The sequence below is a fragment of the Ranitomeya imitator genome, chromosome 8 (assembly GCF_032444005.1).
Source record: "Ranitomeya imitator isolate aRanImi1 chromosome 8, aRanImi1.pri, whole genome shotgun sequence".
NCBI lineage: Eukaryota > Metazoa > Chordata > Amphibia > Anura > Dendrobatidae > Ranitomeya > Ranitomeya imitator.
In genome coordinates this window covers 51,354,145-51,375,018 of record NC_091289.1, presented here as the reverse complement: position 1 = coordinate 51,375,018, position 20,874 = coordinate 51,354,145, and the positions used below count along the sequence as shown (strand labels likewise).

General features: G+C 44.5%; 1 protein-coding gene across 1 annotated transcript in view; it reads left to right on the top strand.

Moving 5' to 3' along the window:
- The window catches only part of CACNA1I (calcium voltage-gated channel subunit alpha1 I), a 459,676-nt gene that overhangs the window by 238,043 nt on the left and 200,759 nt on the right, over positions 1 to 20,874 (top strand). The window contains exons 14-15 of the mRNA XM_069737599.1: positions 854 to 1,252; positions 7,965 to 8,252. Coding sequence (XP_069593700.1) covers positions 854 to 1,252; positions 7,965 to 8,252 — 687 coding nt within the window. The remainder of the gene's footprint in view (positions 1 to 853; positions 1,253 to 7,964; positions 8,253 to 20,874) is intronic.

The following is a 20,874-nucleotide window of genomic DNA, read 5'->3' as shown; positions in this document are numbered from 1 at the left end:
AGGGGAGTACGGAGCTGGCACTGACTGCGGGGAGGAAGGAGCGGCCATGTTGCCGCCGGACTGCACCCGTCGCTGATTGGTCGTGGCAATGGTCGTGGGCGTTTTGCCACGACCAATCAGCGACTTGGATTCCATGACAGACAGAGGCCGCGACCAATGAATATCCGTGACAGACAGACAGAAAGACAGACAGACAAACAGACGGAAGTGACCCTTAGACAATTATATAGTAGATATAAGGTCTCGTGCACATGACTGTATTTTTGGTCTAAGTGCAAAAACACGGGATCACATTCAGACCAATGTTATTCTATGTTAGATTTTTTTCCTTGAACCGAGCCGGGCCAAGGAAAAAAGTCACAGTATGCCCAAGTTGGATCCAATATTTGGAACAAACTTGGCCATGCAAGTCAGTGAGTTCGTTGAAAACATTAGACTGCACAGGGATGTCATCTGGGTGAGTCCGATTTTGATAGACTGACACAATGGAGAAGAGTTTTATCGAAGTTTAATTTGCATAATTGTCCTGATTCTCTCAGACGAGAGAATATACACTGATGTGACCCTAGCCTAATAGTACAACTTTTTTGTGTAACCATATAAACAACACTTGTCATTGACTTGTATTGTCAGGGAACAAATCTGAACAGATTCTTGCTTTATGGGCTGTGCTCTTCAAAATGTTAAACAAAAAAATATCTGGATATTAACTTGTCAATATATGGCAAAGAGAGACATATATTTCTTAAGCTATATAGTTTTCAATCATTTCTATAGACACAAAATGTTTAGCATTTAAATGATTGATGACATGAAAGATTAACTATCACATTTTTGGTATTATGGTTTGCAGGCAGGAACTCGCCCAACTCATTGGAACAGAACTGGCGGATGGGGAAGCCGTAGGTCTAGTTGGAACAGTTTAGGCCGTCGACCCAGTATAAAACCAAGACCAAGTACAGCAGAACATGAGTCTTTACTTTCTCGGGGAGAGGACCATAGAGAGAGAATCCATTCCAGAAGATCATCCAGTCTAAAGCACAGGAGGGCAATGTCTCTAGACAATAAGGGCTCTCAAGATATCCCAGATCACCCTGGGCTACATACAAATCACAAGGCACCCAGCAAAGTGACTTGTTCATCTGGAGAATACCATGACACGTCTGCAAAAGCTTCTCAGATCATGAAAGATGTTTTCCCCAAGATGAACAATCGCAAAGATAAAGAAGAGGAAGAAGAGGAGATTGATTATGTAAGTAATGGGATCAGTGCATCCTAATGAAATCACTATACCAGCAGCAGACGTAAGCAGAAAAGGGCAAGTCCAATAATTCGGTCTACGACAGGAGCTGTTTGATGATTTCGAGGTCGTAGTTTCCCCTTTACTCCTTGGCTCCCTTTGCGGCTGCACACATTGCTCCAGTGCTATGTCTGCCCCTGCACATTACAGATGTTTCTCAATTGTGTACCTTGAGGGAAAGGCTCATAGCTCCCCTTTTATCAGTAGCTAGTATATGGAGCAGAGTTTGCCAAACACCTATCTAGTTATATACAGGTCCTTTATATTCCATTATTAATACATTGCATTGAATCCTCAGAATGTTGCCATTTTATCAAACATTTATTTCAATTACAATCATAAGACACTTTAATTATCACTATTAATTATTATACAAACAAGCAGGTGGCAACATTGAACCAGATGGTGTATGCAACTCCTGTCGAGATATTCCAAAAATCATTTTACAGTTCATAACTCCACACGTTCTATAACTCTTCATTTGCTATTACACGTTAAATGTAAAGAGAAGACAAGCACATGGTGCTTGTTGGATATTGTGGAGAGCATGATGTCTGTTCACCTACCAGTTGGTCAGCTGTCAGATGCACAAATACTTAATTTTTCAGCAACTTCCCTTGAATACCTCTTTTTGTGGCTTAAATGCCTTAGTACACAAAACATACAGACAAAAGTATTGGGATACCTCCATATTACAACTACTGGAGCTGTTATGAAAGCCCATTCTAGACCCATAAGCATCAATTAGGAATTGGTCTCCACATTGCAGCAATAACAGCTTGTAATCTACTGGTAAGATTTTTTACAAGATTTTGGCGTTTGTGTGATAATTTTTGCCCATTGACCCAAAAGTGCATTTGTGGAGTCAGCTACTTATGTGAGAAGAAAGGACATGGATTGCAGTCTCTGTTATAGTTCATACCAAAAGATGGGGTTGAGGTCAAGTGTAGGCCAGTCAACGTCTTCCACCTCAAACTCACCCAATCATGTCTTTGTGGACCTTACTTTGTGCACTGGGCACAGTCATGGAGAACAGAAAGGGATTTCCTCAAACTATTCCCACAAAGTTGGAATCTACTGTTGTCTAAAGCATCCAATTGCGTTCCAAAAATTAACTATTGTCATCCATACCATTTAAAATACCGCACTTTGTGTAAAATTATAGTGGTTTGAAATTTTAAAAAAATTCTTGACCTGCTACAAGTGACCACATTTTTTGTTCCAAAAATTGACTTTTGTCATCCATACCATTTAACGTACTTTGTGTGAAATTACATTGGTTTGAAATCCAACACAACTGCTTGGCCTGCTACAGGTGAACACTTGTTTTGCTCCAAAAATTGACTATTGTCATCCATACAGTTTAATCTGCTTTTGTGAAATTATTGTAACATAGTAAAATAGTTATTAAGGTTGAAGGAAGACTTTAAGGCCATCTAGTCCAACCCACAGCCTAACTTAACATGCCCTAACATGTTGATCCAGAGGAAGGCAAAAAAAAACCATGTGGCAAAGAGTAAGCTCCACATTGGGGAAAAAAATTCCCTACCGACTCCACATACGGCAATCAGACTAGTTTCCTGGATCAACGCCCTATCAAGGAATATAGTACAGTATATGTAACCTGTAACATTATACTTTTCAAGAAAGGCATCCAGTCAACTCTTAAATTTTAGTAATGAATCACTCATTACAACATCATACGGCAGAGAGTTCCATAGTCTCCCTGCTCTTACAGTAAAGAATTCGCATCTGTTATTATGCCTAAACCTTCTTTCCTCCAGATGTAGAGGATGCCCCCTTGTCCCTGTCTCAGGTCTATGATTAAAAAGATCATCAGAAAGGTCTTTGTACTGTCCCCTCATATATTTATATATTAAAATAAGATCACCCCTTAGCCTTCGTTTTTCCAAACTAAATAGCCCCAAGTGTAATAACCTATCTTGGTATTGCAGACCCCCCAGTCCTCTAATAACCTTGGTCGCTCTTCTCTGCACCCGCTCCAGTTCAGCTATGTCTTTCTTATACACCGGAGACCAGAACTGTGCACAGTATTCTAAGTGTGGTCGAACTAGTGACTTGTATAGAGGTAAAATTATATTCTCCTCATGAGCATCTATGCCTCTTTTAATGCATCCCATTATTTTATTTGCCTTTGTAGCAGCTGCCTGACACTGGCCACTGAATATGAGTTTGTCATCCACCTATACTCCCAGGTCTTTTTCATTGACCGTTTTGCCCAGTGTTTTACAATTAAGCACATAGTTATACATCTTATTACTTCTGCCCAAGTGCATGACCTTACATTTATCCCCATTAAAGCTCATTTGCCATTTATCAGCCCAAGCTTCTAGTTTACATAAATCATCCTGTAACATAAAATTGTCCTCCTCTGTATTGATTACCCTGCAGAGTTTAGTGTCATCTGCAATTCTACTCTGAATGCCCCCTACAAGGTCATTAATAAATATGTTAAAAAGAAGAGGGCCCAATACTGACCCCTGTGGTACCCCACTGCTAGCCGTGACCCAGTCCAAGTGTGCTCCATTAATAACCACCATTTGTTTCCTATCCCTGAGCCAGCTCTTAACCCACTTACACATATTTTCCCCTATCCCCATTATTCTCATTTTATGTATCAACCTTTTGTGTGGCACCATATCAAAAGCTTTTGAAAAGTCCATATACACTACGTCCATTGGGATCCCTTGGTCCAGTCCAGAACTTACCCCTTTATAGAAATTGATCAGATTAGTCTGACATGAATGGTCCCTAGTAAACCCGTGCTGATCCTGGGTCATGAGGTTATTCCTCTTACTCCAGTATAGCATCCCTTAGAATGCCCTCCAGGATTTTACCCACAGTAGAGGTTAAGCTTACTGGCCTATAATTTCCAAGTACAGTTTTTTTCCCCTTCTTGAATATTGGCACCACATTTGCTATACGCCAGTCCTGTGATACAGACCATGTTATTATGGAGGCTTTAAAGATTAAAAATAATGGTCTATCAATGACTGTACTTAATTCCTGCAGTACTCGAGGGTGTATCCCATCCGGGCCTAGAGATTTGTCAATTTTAGTGATTTTTAGACGCCGCCGTACTATTAGGTCTAGCAGTGCGCCCCTTATTGTTGGGTCCTGAACCAGTTGTGAAAGGTAATTGTCTCTCATAGTTGTCAAAAACCGATTACCTTTGCTGGAACTGCAGGTTTCTGTTCCCCAATCTATTTCAGGGTAGTTGAAGTCCCCCATAATAATGACTTCTCCTTGAGTCGCAGCTTCATCTATTTGCTTTACGAGGATATTCTCCATTGCTTCCATTATTTTTGGAGATTTATAACAAACCCCTATCAGTAATTTATTATTTTTCCCCCTCCCCTTATCTCCACCCACAGGGATTCTACATTTTCATTAAATTCACCTATATTATCACGTCGGATGGGTTTTAAGGACGATTTTACATATAGACACACCCCACCCCCTCGCTTATCTTTACGGTCATTTCTGAACAGGCTATAGCCCTGCAAGTTAACAGCCCAGTCATGGCTCTCATCCAGCCATATTTCAGATATCCCCACCATGTCATAATTATGCTCCAACAACATTAATTCTAATTCGTCCATTTTGTTGGCGAGGCTTCTGGCATTAGTATACATTCACTTGATGTTCCTCTCTGTACCTCTATTCTTTCTTAAATTATTAACTGTTCTAACCCCACCCCCCATGCCACCGCCACCCCCAACTTCCTTATCTGTGCCCAGGTCTCTATCTGCACTATCTTCCCCTCCTATAAAATGATCACCCTCCCCCCAATCCCTAGTTTAAACACTCCTCCAACCTTCTAGCCATTTTCTCCCCCAGCACCGCTGCACCTTCCCCATTGAGGTGCAGCCTGTCCCTAGCGTAGAGCCTTTAGCCAACTGAGAAGTCGGCCCAGTTCTGCAGGAACCCAAACCCCTCCTTCCTACACCAATTCTTGAGCCACTTATTGACCTACCTAATTTTCTGTTGCCTCTCTGGCGTGGCACGTGGTACAGGCAGTATTTAGGAAAATACCACGTTGGATGTCCTTGCTTTCAGCTTGCAGCCTAATTCCCTGAAATCATCTTTAAGGACTATACACCTACCTCTAACTTTGTCATTTGTGCCAATGTGCACCATGACCGCAGGGTCCTCCCCAGCCCCTCCCAGTAATCTGTCCACCCGATCAGCGATGTGTCGGACTCGAGCGCCAGGTAGGCAGCACACCGTTCGACGATCCCTGTCTTTGTGACAGATTGCCCTATCTGTTCCCCTAATAATTGAGTCGCCCACTACCAGCACCTGTCTGGCCTGCCCTGCGCTCCTATTTCCCTCCTTACTGGAGCAGGCACTCCTCCGGCTTTCAGAGGACATGCCTGGCTACAGCAGTGCTACCCCTGTACTGGCACTCCTCTCATCCGCCAACTTAGCAAATATTTGGGGGTGTGCCAGATCAGGACTAGCCTCCCTGGCACTCTTCCCTCTACCCTGCTTTCTAACTGTCACCCAGCTTGCTGCTTCACTGTCCTGCAGCTCCATCCTACCATCCCCCCCCTCATCTGTCCCATTGAGCGTCTGCTCCGTGAGCAGAAGACTCCTCTCCATATTGTCTATGGATCTCAGTGTTGCCAGCTGCACATTTAGAGTCAGAATCTGGTTTTTCAAATGCACAACGTGCTCACATCTCGCACAGCAGTATGCACCCTTGACCGGCTGATCAAGGATTGCATACATGTGGCAAGATGTGCACTGGATGGCATTAACAATAGTGGAGCGCATTTCCTAATTGGGATTACACCAGACAGAAAAGTTAAATACAAATAAATACAAAGTATTAATAAAATGCAGATAGTGATTCAATAATTCCTCCCTTGGAAACTCCCTGAATCCAAAGTCACTGAATCACAAGTCACACACTTACCGCCGTTCGCACATACGCTCCGGTCACACTCAGCTCGTTCATATTCGCTAAGCAGAAGATTTAAAGAGTTTTTTTTTCCCCTCCGCAGCAATCCACCCTGCTGTTCAATGCACTTCCACTTATGGTGGTTTGAAATAAAAAAAAAAACACTTGGCTTGCAAGATTTGGCCAATTTTTTTTGTTTAAAAAATTGACTATTGCCATCCATGCAGTGTAACCTGCTTTTTGTGAAATCACAGTAGTTGAAATTTAACCCCTTAATGACCGCCAATACGTCTTTTAACTGACCTGAGATATAAGAGAATAGCGTGCCCATACAGGTGACAATCCATCAGCTGTCGGCTGTACACTATAGCTGACAACTTGCTGCATCAGCCACGATCAGTGTTTGCACCGTCCAAATCTGTTTAACCCTTTAGATGCTGCTGTCAATAGTGACTACATCAATATAAATGGTTAACAGAGTGTGAGGGCTTCCTCTTTATCCCAATTGGTGCCCTCAGATCATGATTGTGTGGTCCTGATGTTTGCCATAGCAATTCACGACCAAATAGTGGCCTTAGAGTCTGACGGCTGTTGTAACCTGTTAAGAAGTTAGAGGCATTTAGGTGGTAAAAATACACATTTTCATTTCTGTCATGCCATTTTGCATTAATTCCTGAAAGGCACCTGAAGGGTTAATAAACTACCCGACTGCAGTTTTCAATATGTCAGGGGGTGCTGTTTCTAAAATGGTATCACTTTTGGGGGTTTCCCAATATATGGTACCCCTAAAGTCACTTCAAACATGGATAAGTTTGTAAAAAATAAATTTTGTAAATTTCCTTGAAAAAATGAAAAATTACTGCTACATTTTTAAACCTCCTAAAATGCAAACAAAATAAAAGAACATTTTATAAATGATGCTGATGTAAAGCAGATATGAGGGAAATGTTATTTATTAATGTTTTGCTGTGGTAGGACTACCTGGATTAAAGGGATAATCAATCAAAGTTTGAAAATTGCTAATTTTGTAACATTTTTCTCAAATTTCTGATATTTTTTATAAATAAACACAAAACATATCAACCTAAATTTACCATTATCATAAAGTATAATGTGTCTCGAAAAAACAATCTAAAAATCACTGGGATTTGTTGAAGCGTTCCAGAGTTATTACCACATAAATTGACACTGGTCAGATTTAAAAAATTTGGCTTTGTCACTAAGGGGTTAAAGAAAACGCTTGGCCTGCTTTTTATTAAAAAAAACTTTGTTTCAATTGATCAAGGAACCTTGGTTACTAGAGACCTAGCAATTAGAACATGAGTAAGCCATGCAGTAAGGGACAAGGAAGTGGAAGTTCTGAAGATGGTGCACGCAGACGGCAAGGATGTGGGGCAGGTGTGACTGCACAAGCAACATGCTCATCCAAGAAACATAGCTTCTTGTCCCACTTTGCAGGGAGGCACGAGACACCACTTCTGAAGCCACACCAGTGCCAATAAGTGGTTGGTTGGTTGGATAGCAGATAATTATTCCAGCATTCATGCCAACACTGCCCAGTCTTCCACATCGTCCAGTCTTACCAGACAAGAGTCTGGATCACTTTATCCTCACCCTGATCCTCCTCCCTCCTGCCATGTTGAGTCCCAGGAGACCAGTTATCCCACACTAGGACACACTGGGGAGCTCTTTACATAATTATTTCTTGATTGTGTCTTCTTATCTTGCATGTCCGAGGACATGCTGTTTAGTGATACACAAAACTTAAAGCAGCCTCAGTTACAAGAAGATGATAGTGGGAAATGGCAAACTTTGTCTAAGGAGGTAGATGATGATGTTGAGACACAGTTGCCAAAAAGTCAGGTTGTTGTTAAGCTAAAGAGTCAGGAGGACCAGGGAGCAGCGATGGAAGACGAGGTGGTGGATGATGAAGTCACTGGCAGGGAAACTGGCAGGCAGATTAAGGCCAGCATCGCTGAGGGGGAGGGATTGACAGCACTGAAACAGGCAGGAAGAAGCAGTGAGGTAACCAAATGGAGAAGGTGCGCAACTATTCCATAGAGCACAGACAATCATGAATATCTCTGTCAAAGAGTTAGGTGTTTCTCAGTCTGGAATTTCTTTAAATAGAGATCTGAGAAAAAAATTGTCTTTTGCAACCTGTGTCATGCCAAGATCAGCAGGGGCCTGACCACTAAGATCCTAACCACCACCAGCATGGTCAGGCACATGTCATCTGAGCACCTGATTCGGTGGCGCAAACACCTGTATCCACAATTGATGCCAGCAGGTGACATCACTGCCTCTTGCTCTGTACTAGATGCTTGCCAATCCACTGTCAATGGCGACAGCTGTACCTCGGCACTCAGTCCCCACCCACCAATATATTTCCCGGTGTGGCCTCCCTGCCTTGCACCTGCTCGTTCCAGGAACATCACCCGTGCCTTTACCAAAACACTTACTGGGATTGTCCATTTAACGACCGACACATGGACAAATGCTTATGGCCCAGGATGCTACATTACCCTGATGGCACACTGGGTTAACATTGTGAAGGCCGGGACTGAGTTCAACCCTGGCACGGCACATGTTCTGCTTACACAAAAGAATACTGGCCCTATTTCTATCAGAGTTTCCTCCACCTCCTACACCAGTTCCTGCACCCCTTCCTCCTCTTCCTCCATCTTCAATGTGTTAACTCAAAACACGTTGTACACATCAGACAGAAGTTTTGCAGAACTGCCTCAGCAAGGTGGCAAAAGGTTCTGCTGAAGCTTATGCGTCTAAGAGACAAAGCACACACCACTGCAGAGTTATTGAAAGGAATAGTACAACAGACAGATCGATGGCTCTCGTCACTGAAGCGCCAACCAGGCATGGTTGTGTGTGATAATGGCTGTGCTGGAACTCCACATGCTGGCAAGGTTTTGTGAGCATCAGAGGCCAATTGTTGAATACCAGCTCCAACACTCCTGTCAGTTTTCTGGTCAATCTACACACATAAAAACTTAAAAGTGGGCATGGATGTCTGACTTGTGCTGTTCTCCAAGACTTTTAGGACTCCACAAAGATTGTTAGTGGCAATGACGTCATAATAGCAAATGCTGCTATACCAGAAGGCCATTATGGAAAATACAGCTCTAGCAAAAATTAAGAGACCACTGCAAAATGTTCAGTTTGTCTGATTTTTCTCTTCATAGATATATTTTTGAGTAAAATGTAAATTGTTCTTTTATTCTATAAATTTCTGACAACATGTCTCCGAATTTCCAAGCAATACATTTTGGTTTTTTTTTCTGAAAAGGAGAAATCGTCAAAATTAAAAAAAATAACCAGTGCTTTCAGACCTCAAATAATGCAAAGAAAACAAGTTCATTATCATTTAGAAACGACAATACTAATGTTTTAACTCTGGAAGAGTTCAGAAATCAATATTTTGTGGAATAACCATGATTTTTAATCACAGCTTTCATGCATCTTGGCATGCTTTCCACCAGTCTTTCACACTGCTCCTGGTGCAAAAATTTAAGCAGTTCTTCTTTGTTTGATGGATTGTGACCATCCATCATCCTCTTGATTACATTCCAGAGGTTTTTAATGGAGCTCAAGTCTGGAGATTGGGCTGCCCATGGCAGGGTTTTGATGTGGTGGTCTCATAATTTAATTAATGCCAGAGCTGTATGTTGAAAAAATCCCCATCTTTGACAAGTTTTTAAAGATGGTCGAGAAATACCTGGTCAACCAAACCAGTATTCTCCCTAGTTTCTCTGTGACCTTCAACTATTGCATCTCAAAGCTGGACACTTGACATGAGCTGTACCTCAATGCCTTGGAGGTGTTGTGCTGCCCTACCTCTAGCATCTTGTTCGAGTGGGTTTTTAGTGCCGCGAGGGAAGGCGCTTTGGGCTGTCAATAGAAAACGCTGACACGCTCACTCTGATAGAAATGAACAAAGCCTCGATTTGCCTCAATTTTTCCACACCACCAGATGACAGCAGCACACAAAGTATTTGTTAAATCTTCAACATTTCAATTAGGCCCTTCAGTTGTTGCATTTAAGGATCTATGGATGACCATCCTTATATTTTTTTCTGGCTTTGCATTGTGTGCAGAGCCTTTATGAGTGTATATGTACCACAACAACACTTTCTTAATATATGAATGAGGCACTACAGTTGGTGCCTTCAAGGATGTATGGATGAGTCTGCTTGTAACTTTTGGCAGATTTTGCACTGTGTGCAGTGCTTTTATGAGCGTAGAAGTACCGCAACTACACTTTGTTCACAATATTTGAATGATGTATGTGACAAAACACTCTGGGATCGCCTTTGCTGGGGTCAAAGGACACGTGGTTTGTGCATTGAATCTGAGGCGTACAGCAGGTTTCTGAGCAGGCTGACCTCAGGTCAGATTTATTAACGTGAAAGCAACACAAAAAACAAAACATAAAAATAAACCCTAGCCTGTCCGGCACTAACTAAACAAACACGTTGCTATCTCAACAACTGGGGGGGCTTCTCCCACCCAGCTAACATCATACAGATCTTGAGCAGAGCTCTTCACTCACGTTTGTCTCACACAGGCAGGCAATCTGTGTGCCCCAGGCAGAGACTGGAAACACCCAGCTGGTCATCTTTTATTCCTGCAATCATTAACCCATTAGCACCCTGAAGATACTGAGTGGCCTAATTCACATAGGACAAACACCTGGGCGAGATATACTTGCCTCCATCTACCACACCAGCATGAGTCTTACATATCCCCCCCCCTTGCTCAGACCACTCCGGTCGAGCAAGAACACTTTTGAAACAGTGCACTCGGGATAGGGCATCGGCGTTCCCCATCTGCACCCCAGGTCGGTGCTCCACCGTAAAAGAGTAAGCCTGCAGGGCAAGGAACCACCGGGTTACCCGACTATTACGGTCCTTGTGGAGGTGCATCCACTTGAGAGGGGCATGGTCTGTGACCAGCCTAAACTTCCTACCAGCCAAGTAATACTTGAGGGAGTCGAGAGCCCATTTAATGGCTAGGCACTCTTTTTCAACCACCGCATACCTCTGCTCATGTACATTCAGTTTCCGACTGAGATAGAGGACCGGGTGTTCGACTCCGTCCCTCACTTGGGAAAGTACAGCTCCGACACCAGTATCAGAGGCATCAGTTTGTACCACAAACTCGCTGCTGAAATCAGGAGTCACTAGTACGGGCTGAGAGCACAAAGCCCGTTTCAGGCTGTGGAAGGCCTCTTCAGCAGCTGAGGTCCATTTTACCATGACGGAACCCTTCCCCTTGGTAAGATCCGTCAAGGGAGTAGCCATGGCTGCAAAATTGGGTATGAACCGGCGATAATAGCCGGCAATCCCCAGGAAAGCCTGCACTTGTTTCTTGTTCACTGGTTGTGGCCAGCCCTGAATTGCCTGTATTTTGTCGATCTGGGGTTTAACCACTCCTCGGCCAATCACGTAGCCCAAGTATCGGGCTTCTTCAAGCCCGATGTGGCATTTCTTGGGGTTTGCCGTTAAACCTGCATCTCGCAGGTCATCAATCACGGCTTGTACCTTCTGTAGATGAGTTTCCCAGTCCATGCTGTAAATTACGATGTCATCCAGGTAGGCAGAAGCGTACTGTCTGTGAGGCCTCAAGACTCGATCCATCAATCTCTGGAACGTTGCGGGAGCTCCGTGAAGTCCAAACGGCATATAGACATACTGGAACAGACCTTCCGGTGTAGCAAATGCCGTCTTCTCTCTGGCCGCCTCGGCCAGAGGAATCTGCCAGTACCCCTTTGTTAAATCCAGGGTCGTAATGTATCGGGCTTTACCAAGCCGGTCGATCAACTCATCGACCCGGGGCATAGGGTACGCATCAAATTTAGAAACTGCATTCAGTTTCCTAAAGTCATTACAAAACCGGATGGAGCCATCCGGTTTAGGTATCAACACAATTGGACTGGACCAGGCCTGTGTGACTCCTCAATGACTCCTAAGTCCAACATTGCCATCACTTCCCGGGAGACGGCTTCACGGCGGGCTTCCGGAATCTGGTAGGGCTTCACATGAACAGTGACGCCAGGCTCTGTGACAATCTCATGTTTCACCAACTTCGTCCGGCCAGGTTTTTCGGAGAAGAACTGTCGGTTCTGTAACAAAAATTGCTTAACCTCAGATTTTTGTCGTTCTGAGAGAGTCTCAGCAACCTGCACCTCTGGTACAGTAGGTGAACAAACCGGACGGGGCAGATCCGCCGTTAGGGCAGAGCGGTCTTTCCAGGATTTTATCAGATTTACATGATAAATCTGTTCCGGTTTTCTCTTACCCGGCTGGTACACTTTATAGTTCACTTCACCAACTCTTTCTCGGACCTCAAACGGGCCCTGCCATTTCGCCAGGAATTAACTATCCACCGTAGGGATTAGGACCAACACCCTATCGCCGGGTGCAAATGTACGGACCTTAGCGCCTCTATCATAACTTTGCCTCTGGGCTCCCTGGGCCTGTAACATATGGTCCCTAACAATGGGCATGACAGCGGCAATACGATCCTGCATTTGTGTTACATGGTCGATCACCGTTTTAAAGGGAGTGACTTGACCTTCCCAGGTTTCTTTTGCGACGTCCAGCAGTCCCCGGGGACGACGGGCGTACAACAGTTCGAAAGGCGAAAATCCTGTGGAAGACTGGGGAACTTCCCTAATGGCAAACAGCAAATAGGGTAACAAGTAATCCCAGTTCTTCCCATCTTTGTCTATCGCCTTCCGGAGCATCTGTTTTAAGGTTTTGTTGAAGCGCTCAACCAGGCCATCTGTTTGAGGGTGATAGACAGACGTACGCAACGGGTCTATTTGTAAGAGCCTGCAGAGCTCCTTCATTACCCTCGACATAAAGGGAGTCCCCTGGTCGGTGAGTATCTGTTTTGGAATTCCCACCCGACTAAACACTTGTACCAATTCCTTGGCGATCGTCTTGGTAGCTGTGTTACGCAAAGGGACGGCTTCCGGGTAACGAGTGGCATAGTCCACGATGACGAGGATATGTTGGTGCCCACGTGCGGATCGGGGAAGGGGCCCAACCAAATCCATCCCAATTCTCTCAAAAGGGGCCCCGATGATAGGAAGGGGTACCAAAGGGCTACGGAACTGAGATTTAGGGGCCGCGATTTTGCACTCTGGACAGGACTCACAATAGTTACGCACATCACAATGTATTCCAGGCCACACAAAGCAATGCAATATCCTTTCTGTGGTTTTCTGTACCCCCAGATGTCCCCCCATTATATGTCCGTGGGCCAAATCCAGTACCTTCCGCCGATAAGGTTTGGGTACCACTAACCGTTGTACTGTGTCTTCCCCTTTTTTTTCTACCTGGTAGAGCAAATCATTTTCAAGAACCATATACGGGTACGCTAGCCTAGTGTCAGGTTCTACGGGTACCCCATCTATCATTTTTACATTTTTCCTAGCCGGAGTCAAGGTAGGATCTTTCATTTGCTCGCTGTGGAAGTCATCCACCTGGACTCCCAAATCTGGCAGGCAGGATGCCGGATGGCTGTCTGCCTCCGCCTCTCGCTGAGGTTCCTCAGTTTCCTCTGTTTCCCCCGCCATGACGGAGAAGGGGTACTGAAGGTTAGATTCACTAACCTCCCCAGCAACATCTTCCTGTGGGGTCTCCTCTAGGGACTCGGGACCTCCAGATGGCATGGGAGAAGATTCACGGGTACAGCTACCGTGAAGGAGCAACTGATTCTCCCACAACTGCCAGAAATAGGGAAAATCCCTGCCCAGGATTACATCATGTAACAATGCGGGAACGAGTCCCACTTTGTGCTGCACTGACCCATAGGGAGTAGAAATCCATATGACCGCTGTTAAGTACGAGCGGGTGTCACCATGCACACACGTCACAGAAAACTTGTCAGACGGACCAGACGGAAGTGCCACTAGACTAGCTTTCACCAGAGTCACCACACTTCCAGAGTCTAGTAATGCCACAACATTTTTCCCATCAACAGATAATTCACACAGGTGTTTCACTGTATCATTTTGACCCGCATTCACATTCACTAGCTGTGTAACCAAAGACATGCGTTTTCTAGAGTCTATAACGTCGCACTGCATGGGTTCAGCGGTAACAGGACAGTTCGCAGAAACATGACCCTTCTCATGGCAGCGGAAATACCTAACAGGTCCCCTACTGAGACCACCGTCCAATACTCTTGGTCTCGGAGTGCGAGCAGTCCCGGACTCCTCCCCCACAGTTTTAAGCGATTTTCCTTCACCCGTGGTCCCTGGAACAGTCTCACCGGTTCCACGAGGAGGAGGCACAGACCGGGGGTTGGCGGTGTCGTCGGGAAGTCCTTCTGCCACGGAATAACGCTCGACCAACTCCACAAGTTGATCGGCTGTCGTGGGATTTCCTTGGCTTACCCACCTTTTCAGCGCTGGGGGTAGTACTCTCAGGTACTTGTCCAGGACAACCCGCTGGATTATTTCGGGTATTGTCAGTACCTCAGGTTGCAGCCATTTCTTTGTCAAGTAGATCAGGTCGAACATCTGAGACCGCGCTGGTTTATCCTGCTGGTATGTCCACTGATGTACCCTCTGTGCACGGACAGCCGTCGTCACACCCAGCCGGGCCAGGATCTCAGCTTTCAGCTTCTCAAAGTCCTGAGCGACCTCCGGGTCCAAATCATGGTAAGCTTTTTGGGCCTCGCCGGAGAGAAACGGGGCAATCAAATTGGCCCATCGTGCCTTCGGCCACTTCTCTCTCAATGCCGTCCGCTCAAACGTTGTCAGATATGCCTCGACGTCATCTTCTGCAGTCAGCTTTTGCCAGTATCGACTCACATGGATCCTTCTGGACTCTGCTTCCGGGTCAGCGTCAGGCATGCTCACCAGGCGCTGCGCCACCTGTTGGAGAAGTTGGCGGTCTGCAACCGTCATGTCCAGTAACTCCTTCAGCTGTGCGGCCATCAAGCGATTAGCTTCGTGCTGTGCGGCAGTGGCCTGCTGCTGTACGGCAGTGGACTTTACTAAGGCTTTCACCACGTCTTCCATGCTGTCGCCTGTGCCACGGTATGCCCGCGTTCTCCACCACAATGTGACAAAACACTCTGGGATCGCCTTTGCTGGGGTCAAAGGACACGTGGTTTGTGCATTGAATCTGAGGCGTACAGCAGGTTTCTGAGCAGGCTGACCTCAGGTCAGATTTATTAACGTGAAAGCAACACAAAAAACAAAACATAAAAATAAACCCTAGCCTGTCCGGCACTAACTAAACAAACACGTTGCTATCTCAACAACTGGGGGGGCTTCTCCCACCCAGCTAACATCATACAGATCTTGAGCAGAGCTCTTCACTCACGTTTGTCTCACACAGGCAGGCAATCTGTGTGCCCCAGGCAGAGACTGGAAACACCCAGCTGGTCATCTTTTATTCCTGCAATCATTAACCCATTAGCACCCTGAAGATACTGAGTGGCCTAATTCACATAGGACAAACACCTGGGCGAGATATACTTGCCTCCATCTACCACACCAGCATGAGTCTTACATGTATTACAGTTGGTGCCTTCAAAGGTATATGGATGACCTGCTTGTAATTTTGTGTTTGTGGTGATGGTAAAGTCAGAACAGGTTTGGATTTTACAGTTACTAAGTCAGCAGAGTGCTGCCGACTTTTATGCAGTCATCACTGAGTACCCCGCTCTTCAACTTTGCAAAGTCTGACATTTTGTGGCTGAGTTGCTGTGGTTCCTAAATGCTTCTATTTTTTTTAATAACTTACAGTTGATGATGGAATATCTAGGAGGAAAAATCATTGTATGTGCATAGAATATCAAGTTATTGACAGCATATCATCTGTTGACTCGCAATGTGCTGCCGATAGCAATGATTTTTAACCCAGCTTAAAAATCATTGCATCGGATGAACTAACATTTTGCTGGTTTGTCTGATGACTTTCTTTTTAGAGGGGTTAATAATTGAGAATGATCATCCCTCTGTATGCTTATTTCCTGATTATTGCCCATATAAGTGTGTAAAAGGGTATTTTCAAGTTTGGCAGTTATTCCTTATCTATATGAAGTCAGATCTAGAAAATGACAACATTACTAGGTTATTGTACCTCTTCCCTTTGAGTGCCCAGCAAAAAGGTTATACTGGTGAATTCCCAATCACTGCTGATCCAACTGGTTGGACCCCTGTGATTCCTAGAACTGTGACTCTAAAGACTCCTGTGTGAATGGAATGGTGGTAGCTACATATGGGACTGCCAGAGATGACCGAGCCCTGTATGAACGGAATGGTGGTAGCTACATATGGGACTGCCAGAGATGACCGAGCCCTGTGTGAATGGAATGGTGGTAGCTACATATGGGGCTGCCAGAGATGACCGAGCCCTGTGTGAATGGAATGGTGGTAGCTACATATGGGACTGCCAGAGATGACCGAGCCCTGTGTGAATGGAATGGTGGTAGCTACATATGGGACTGCCAGAGATGACCGAGCCCTGTATGAACGGAATGGTGGTAGCTACATATGGGACTGCCAGAGATGACCGAGCCCTGTGTGAATGGAATGGTGGTAGCTACATATGGGACTGCCAGAGATGACCGAGCCCTGTGTGAATGGAATGGTGGTAGCTACATATGGGGCTGCCAGAGATGACCGAGCCCTGTATGAATGGAATAGTATTGCCTGTGATTGACCAATCCTCCATTCACACAAGGCACTCTAGAACCCCAGTTTTCCGTTTTGGGGGTCTCCCAGTGGTCAGACCCTCAGCGATCTTGAAGTAATTCCCTATCCCGATATCTTTGTACACATATAGTACAATATTTGGGACTTACAGTATCTTATTGTCTTCTTCTTATTTACTTTTATTTACGTCATATATTTTACTAATGATATAAGGGAAATTCAGCACACTGTGCACTGGCATCCTGGTTAGCTACGTGTCTGGTCCACACAGTATCCTCTTGAATACACCATGCTGCAGTATTTTAATACCATAAACTGTCATCATTTTTAATTCCTCCTTCATGTGAATGTAATATGCATAGAGAATAGAATTGGTTGCACATTAATCATATGGTGGTCTACACTGCTCTAAAAATAGAACCAGAAAATTACAAAAATCATCAAATTTACTATGACTTATTAATATCTGTCTGCTTAGAAGGATCCTCCAACAATAGGTTGATCTCAGTGTGTCCAGCTGTGAAAAGCCTAGCGATCAGATGTAATCTGTCTTATCACCCAGCAGTAAGTGTCAATACGCCCAGCAGGAAAAATGAACATTATGCTGTTTACATTGAAATAAATGGGTTGCCTGTGTAATGCTGTCTGAAATCAATAGGCTGTCTACTCTTTGACTTGGAAAAAGTTAATTTAAAAAGTGTGAAAATTAACATATATGATTTAGTTCTTCTGTGATCAGCACATAGATCAGTTATTTTCAGGCACGCCGTAGACAATGAATGGAACAGAGGTTGAGCATTGAGCTCAGTCTTGGGATCACGAGGGGTCCTTCAAGATTGGACTCACAGCAATCAATAAGTTATCCCCTATCTTGTGGATAGGCAATAACCTAATATATTGGGAAAAACCCTTTAAACATTTTAGTGGCAGGCAACCCAACAATGTCCAGTGAAGACAGTGCCGGATTACCACGTAGACATAGTAGGCATTAGCCTATGGGTGGCATGTCTATTGGGGGCACCTGCGCAATGGATGAAAAATATTGATTTGTTATTAAACGAAATGTAGAATTAGCGGCTGAAAATGAAGACCAAATGGAGCAACGGAGCTCCATTATGAACCTTAGAGCAAGTAGTTGTGAAATGCTGATTTAGCTTTTGCTGGGCATAGTCAAGAATTGTCGAGCAGCGGAGGAGGGGCATCAATGCAATCAGGCATGGTAATTGTGTGATTGGCTAATGATTGGGAGCGGATTACAGGTATGTGGCCGCAAGTTCTTGCCAACTCTAGATCATAATGGAACATTTATGAGCAGAAGCTTCGGGAACACAGATGAGTATATAGAAAAAGACACCCATGGTAGACATTACCTCTCTGGCTTAGAATGAAATTTGACTAACTTCATTTTTATTCCATTTCTTAAAATTTAATTGATTTAATAAAGTTGTTGTTGATAAATGTAATAATGTATTAGAAAATAATTTGCTGGAGGGGGCCACAAGATTTTGACTTACTAGTAGAGTTGAGCAAATTTCTTTGGGTCCCCGCTTATTCCGAAAGCTATAGCACTTACCGAATAAGCTACAGAGGGAACCCGGATACATGGAGCGCGCCGGCTGATCAGGTGATTGGCGCCACAGCTGCATGTGTCGTGGCGGTGTCACTGTCACAGCACATGCATTGAAAGCTTGTGTGTTGGGTTCCCTCTGCAGCTTATTCGGTAAGCGCTATAGCTTTCGGGATAAGCGGGGACCCAAAGAAATTTGCTCAACTCTACTTACTAGGGGTTTCCACAGGGCTTAATCCAGTACTGGACCATTTATAAAGCAAGATGTATAATGGACGCTAAAAGGAAACATCCATTTTGAATCTTCCATTTAGCAGGGGCTCTTATCTTGGCTTATTTAGTCTGCAGATTGATTCTGCAGCACTATTGTACCAAATGTCAACCGTAGTTGGGTTTGCCTGCTCAATAAGTCATCTAAGCAACTCAAGTTGGATGCGCCGAATACTTTTTCTACACACATTGTCCATGCAACATCACCATGGAGCATTCACATGAGATGGTAATGAGAGCCCATCCATATCTTATAAATACTTAGAGAACGACAACATTATTATGTTTTTGGACCTCTTCCCTCTTAGTGCCCAGTGTAGAGGCAGGGGTGAACCTAGCCTCTATGCTGCCTGAGGCGAACTGCAAAACGGCGCCCCCCCCCCCCCATAGTAAAATCAGTATGAATAAATCTGGTTTACGCTGTACTTACATTCAATTTACATTACATTTACTCTTGACATGCATTCAGTAGTTTCAATTTACATAGAGTGCAGAAATGTGTCTACAGCCCTGAACACCCCTTTAATTGCTACGTACTGTAGATCTGTATCCAGATGTACGATAAATAATAATGATTGCAGGGGCCTTCACCATTTGACCCCCACTAATCACAGGCTGCAGTGGTCGTACTATTACGTACAACAAATGACTGTGAGGTCAGTGATTGGCTGCAGCGGTCATGTAAATAATGCACAGGTCGACAACACTTTTGGTATCAGAGGGGAACACCGACACGAATGAGAATCTCTAAGTAATGTAATAGGGTTTTTTTAATTTTATGTTTTAAGACCATCCCTGACTCTTTTGAAAATTTGGCAAAATAAGAGAAAATTAAAGCCCACAACTGTCAGGTGACTGGCACAGGCCCCCCTTCAGAGAAACGTCTAGGGCTATGTGCACAAATTGCGGATCCACCGCTGTGGGTCCACAGCAGCTTTCCATGCATTTACAGTACAATGTAAACCTATAGAAAATGGAATCCACTGTGCACATGCTGCGGAAAAAAAAGCGCGGAAACGCAGCGGTTTACATTCCGCAGCATGTCAATTCTTTGTGCGGTTTCCGCAGCGGTTTACACCTGCTCCATAATAGGAATCTGCACAAAATATGCAAAAAAAAAACACGGTAAATCGGCAGTAAAACGCAGTGCCTTTTACCTGCGGATTTCTGAAATCTGCTGCGGAAAAATCCACAGCCCTCAAAAATATGTGTGCACATACCCTCACAGTCACCTGACCGCTGCAGTTAATCACAGGTTTTATCTGTTCTGTGACATCCAGATGGTGCAGTCATCACTTCCAAAGCTGCTGTCGACCACCAGAGAGGTCTGTGGCTGAATTCCCGGGGGTGACAGGAGGGCAATATCTCTCTGTATAGGATTTATTTTAAATAAACTAGTATGCATATACTGTATATTTTCCCCATCTCAGATAACCCCTTTAATGCCAGGCAGGATACAATACAAACATAACACATCCTCTTCTATTTACCTTCATGGTCACACAGTCACCTTCTGCCTGTGGCTCCTGTGCTTACCTGGTGTATACCAAAGAGGGCACACAGCAGGCAGCCAGGGGGACTGGTACCATTGTCATATTAAGGAAGGAATTTATGACTTGGGATTTACTCTGCTGGCATCACTGCTATATTCTGACAGTGACAAGTGCATAATACCGGGGGCATAGGAGCACAGAGGGGGGCACGAGAGAACAGAGGGGGGGGGGCACGAGAGAATTACAGTGACGGTTGCACACTCTAATTGTGAATATAGTGGGACCTCAGAATATGACCGCTCTGTTATTGAAAATAAATCTATATACAAAACGAACATTGATTTTACCGCCATATTGTGACGATATGCAACTTTGATGGTCGCAATACTACGAATGCCCTTATAAAAATACAGTAATGCTTAAGTGCCCACTTTACATTTAATAATGTCCCCTAAGTTCCCTCATGTACTGTTCCATTATACACAGTATGGTGAGCTTAAAGCTTCCCTATACACAGTATAAGGCCCCCACAGCTCCCCTATACACAGTATAGGGGAGCTCAAAGCTTCCCTATACACAGTATAAGGCCCCCACAGCTCCCCTATACACCGTATGATGTTC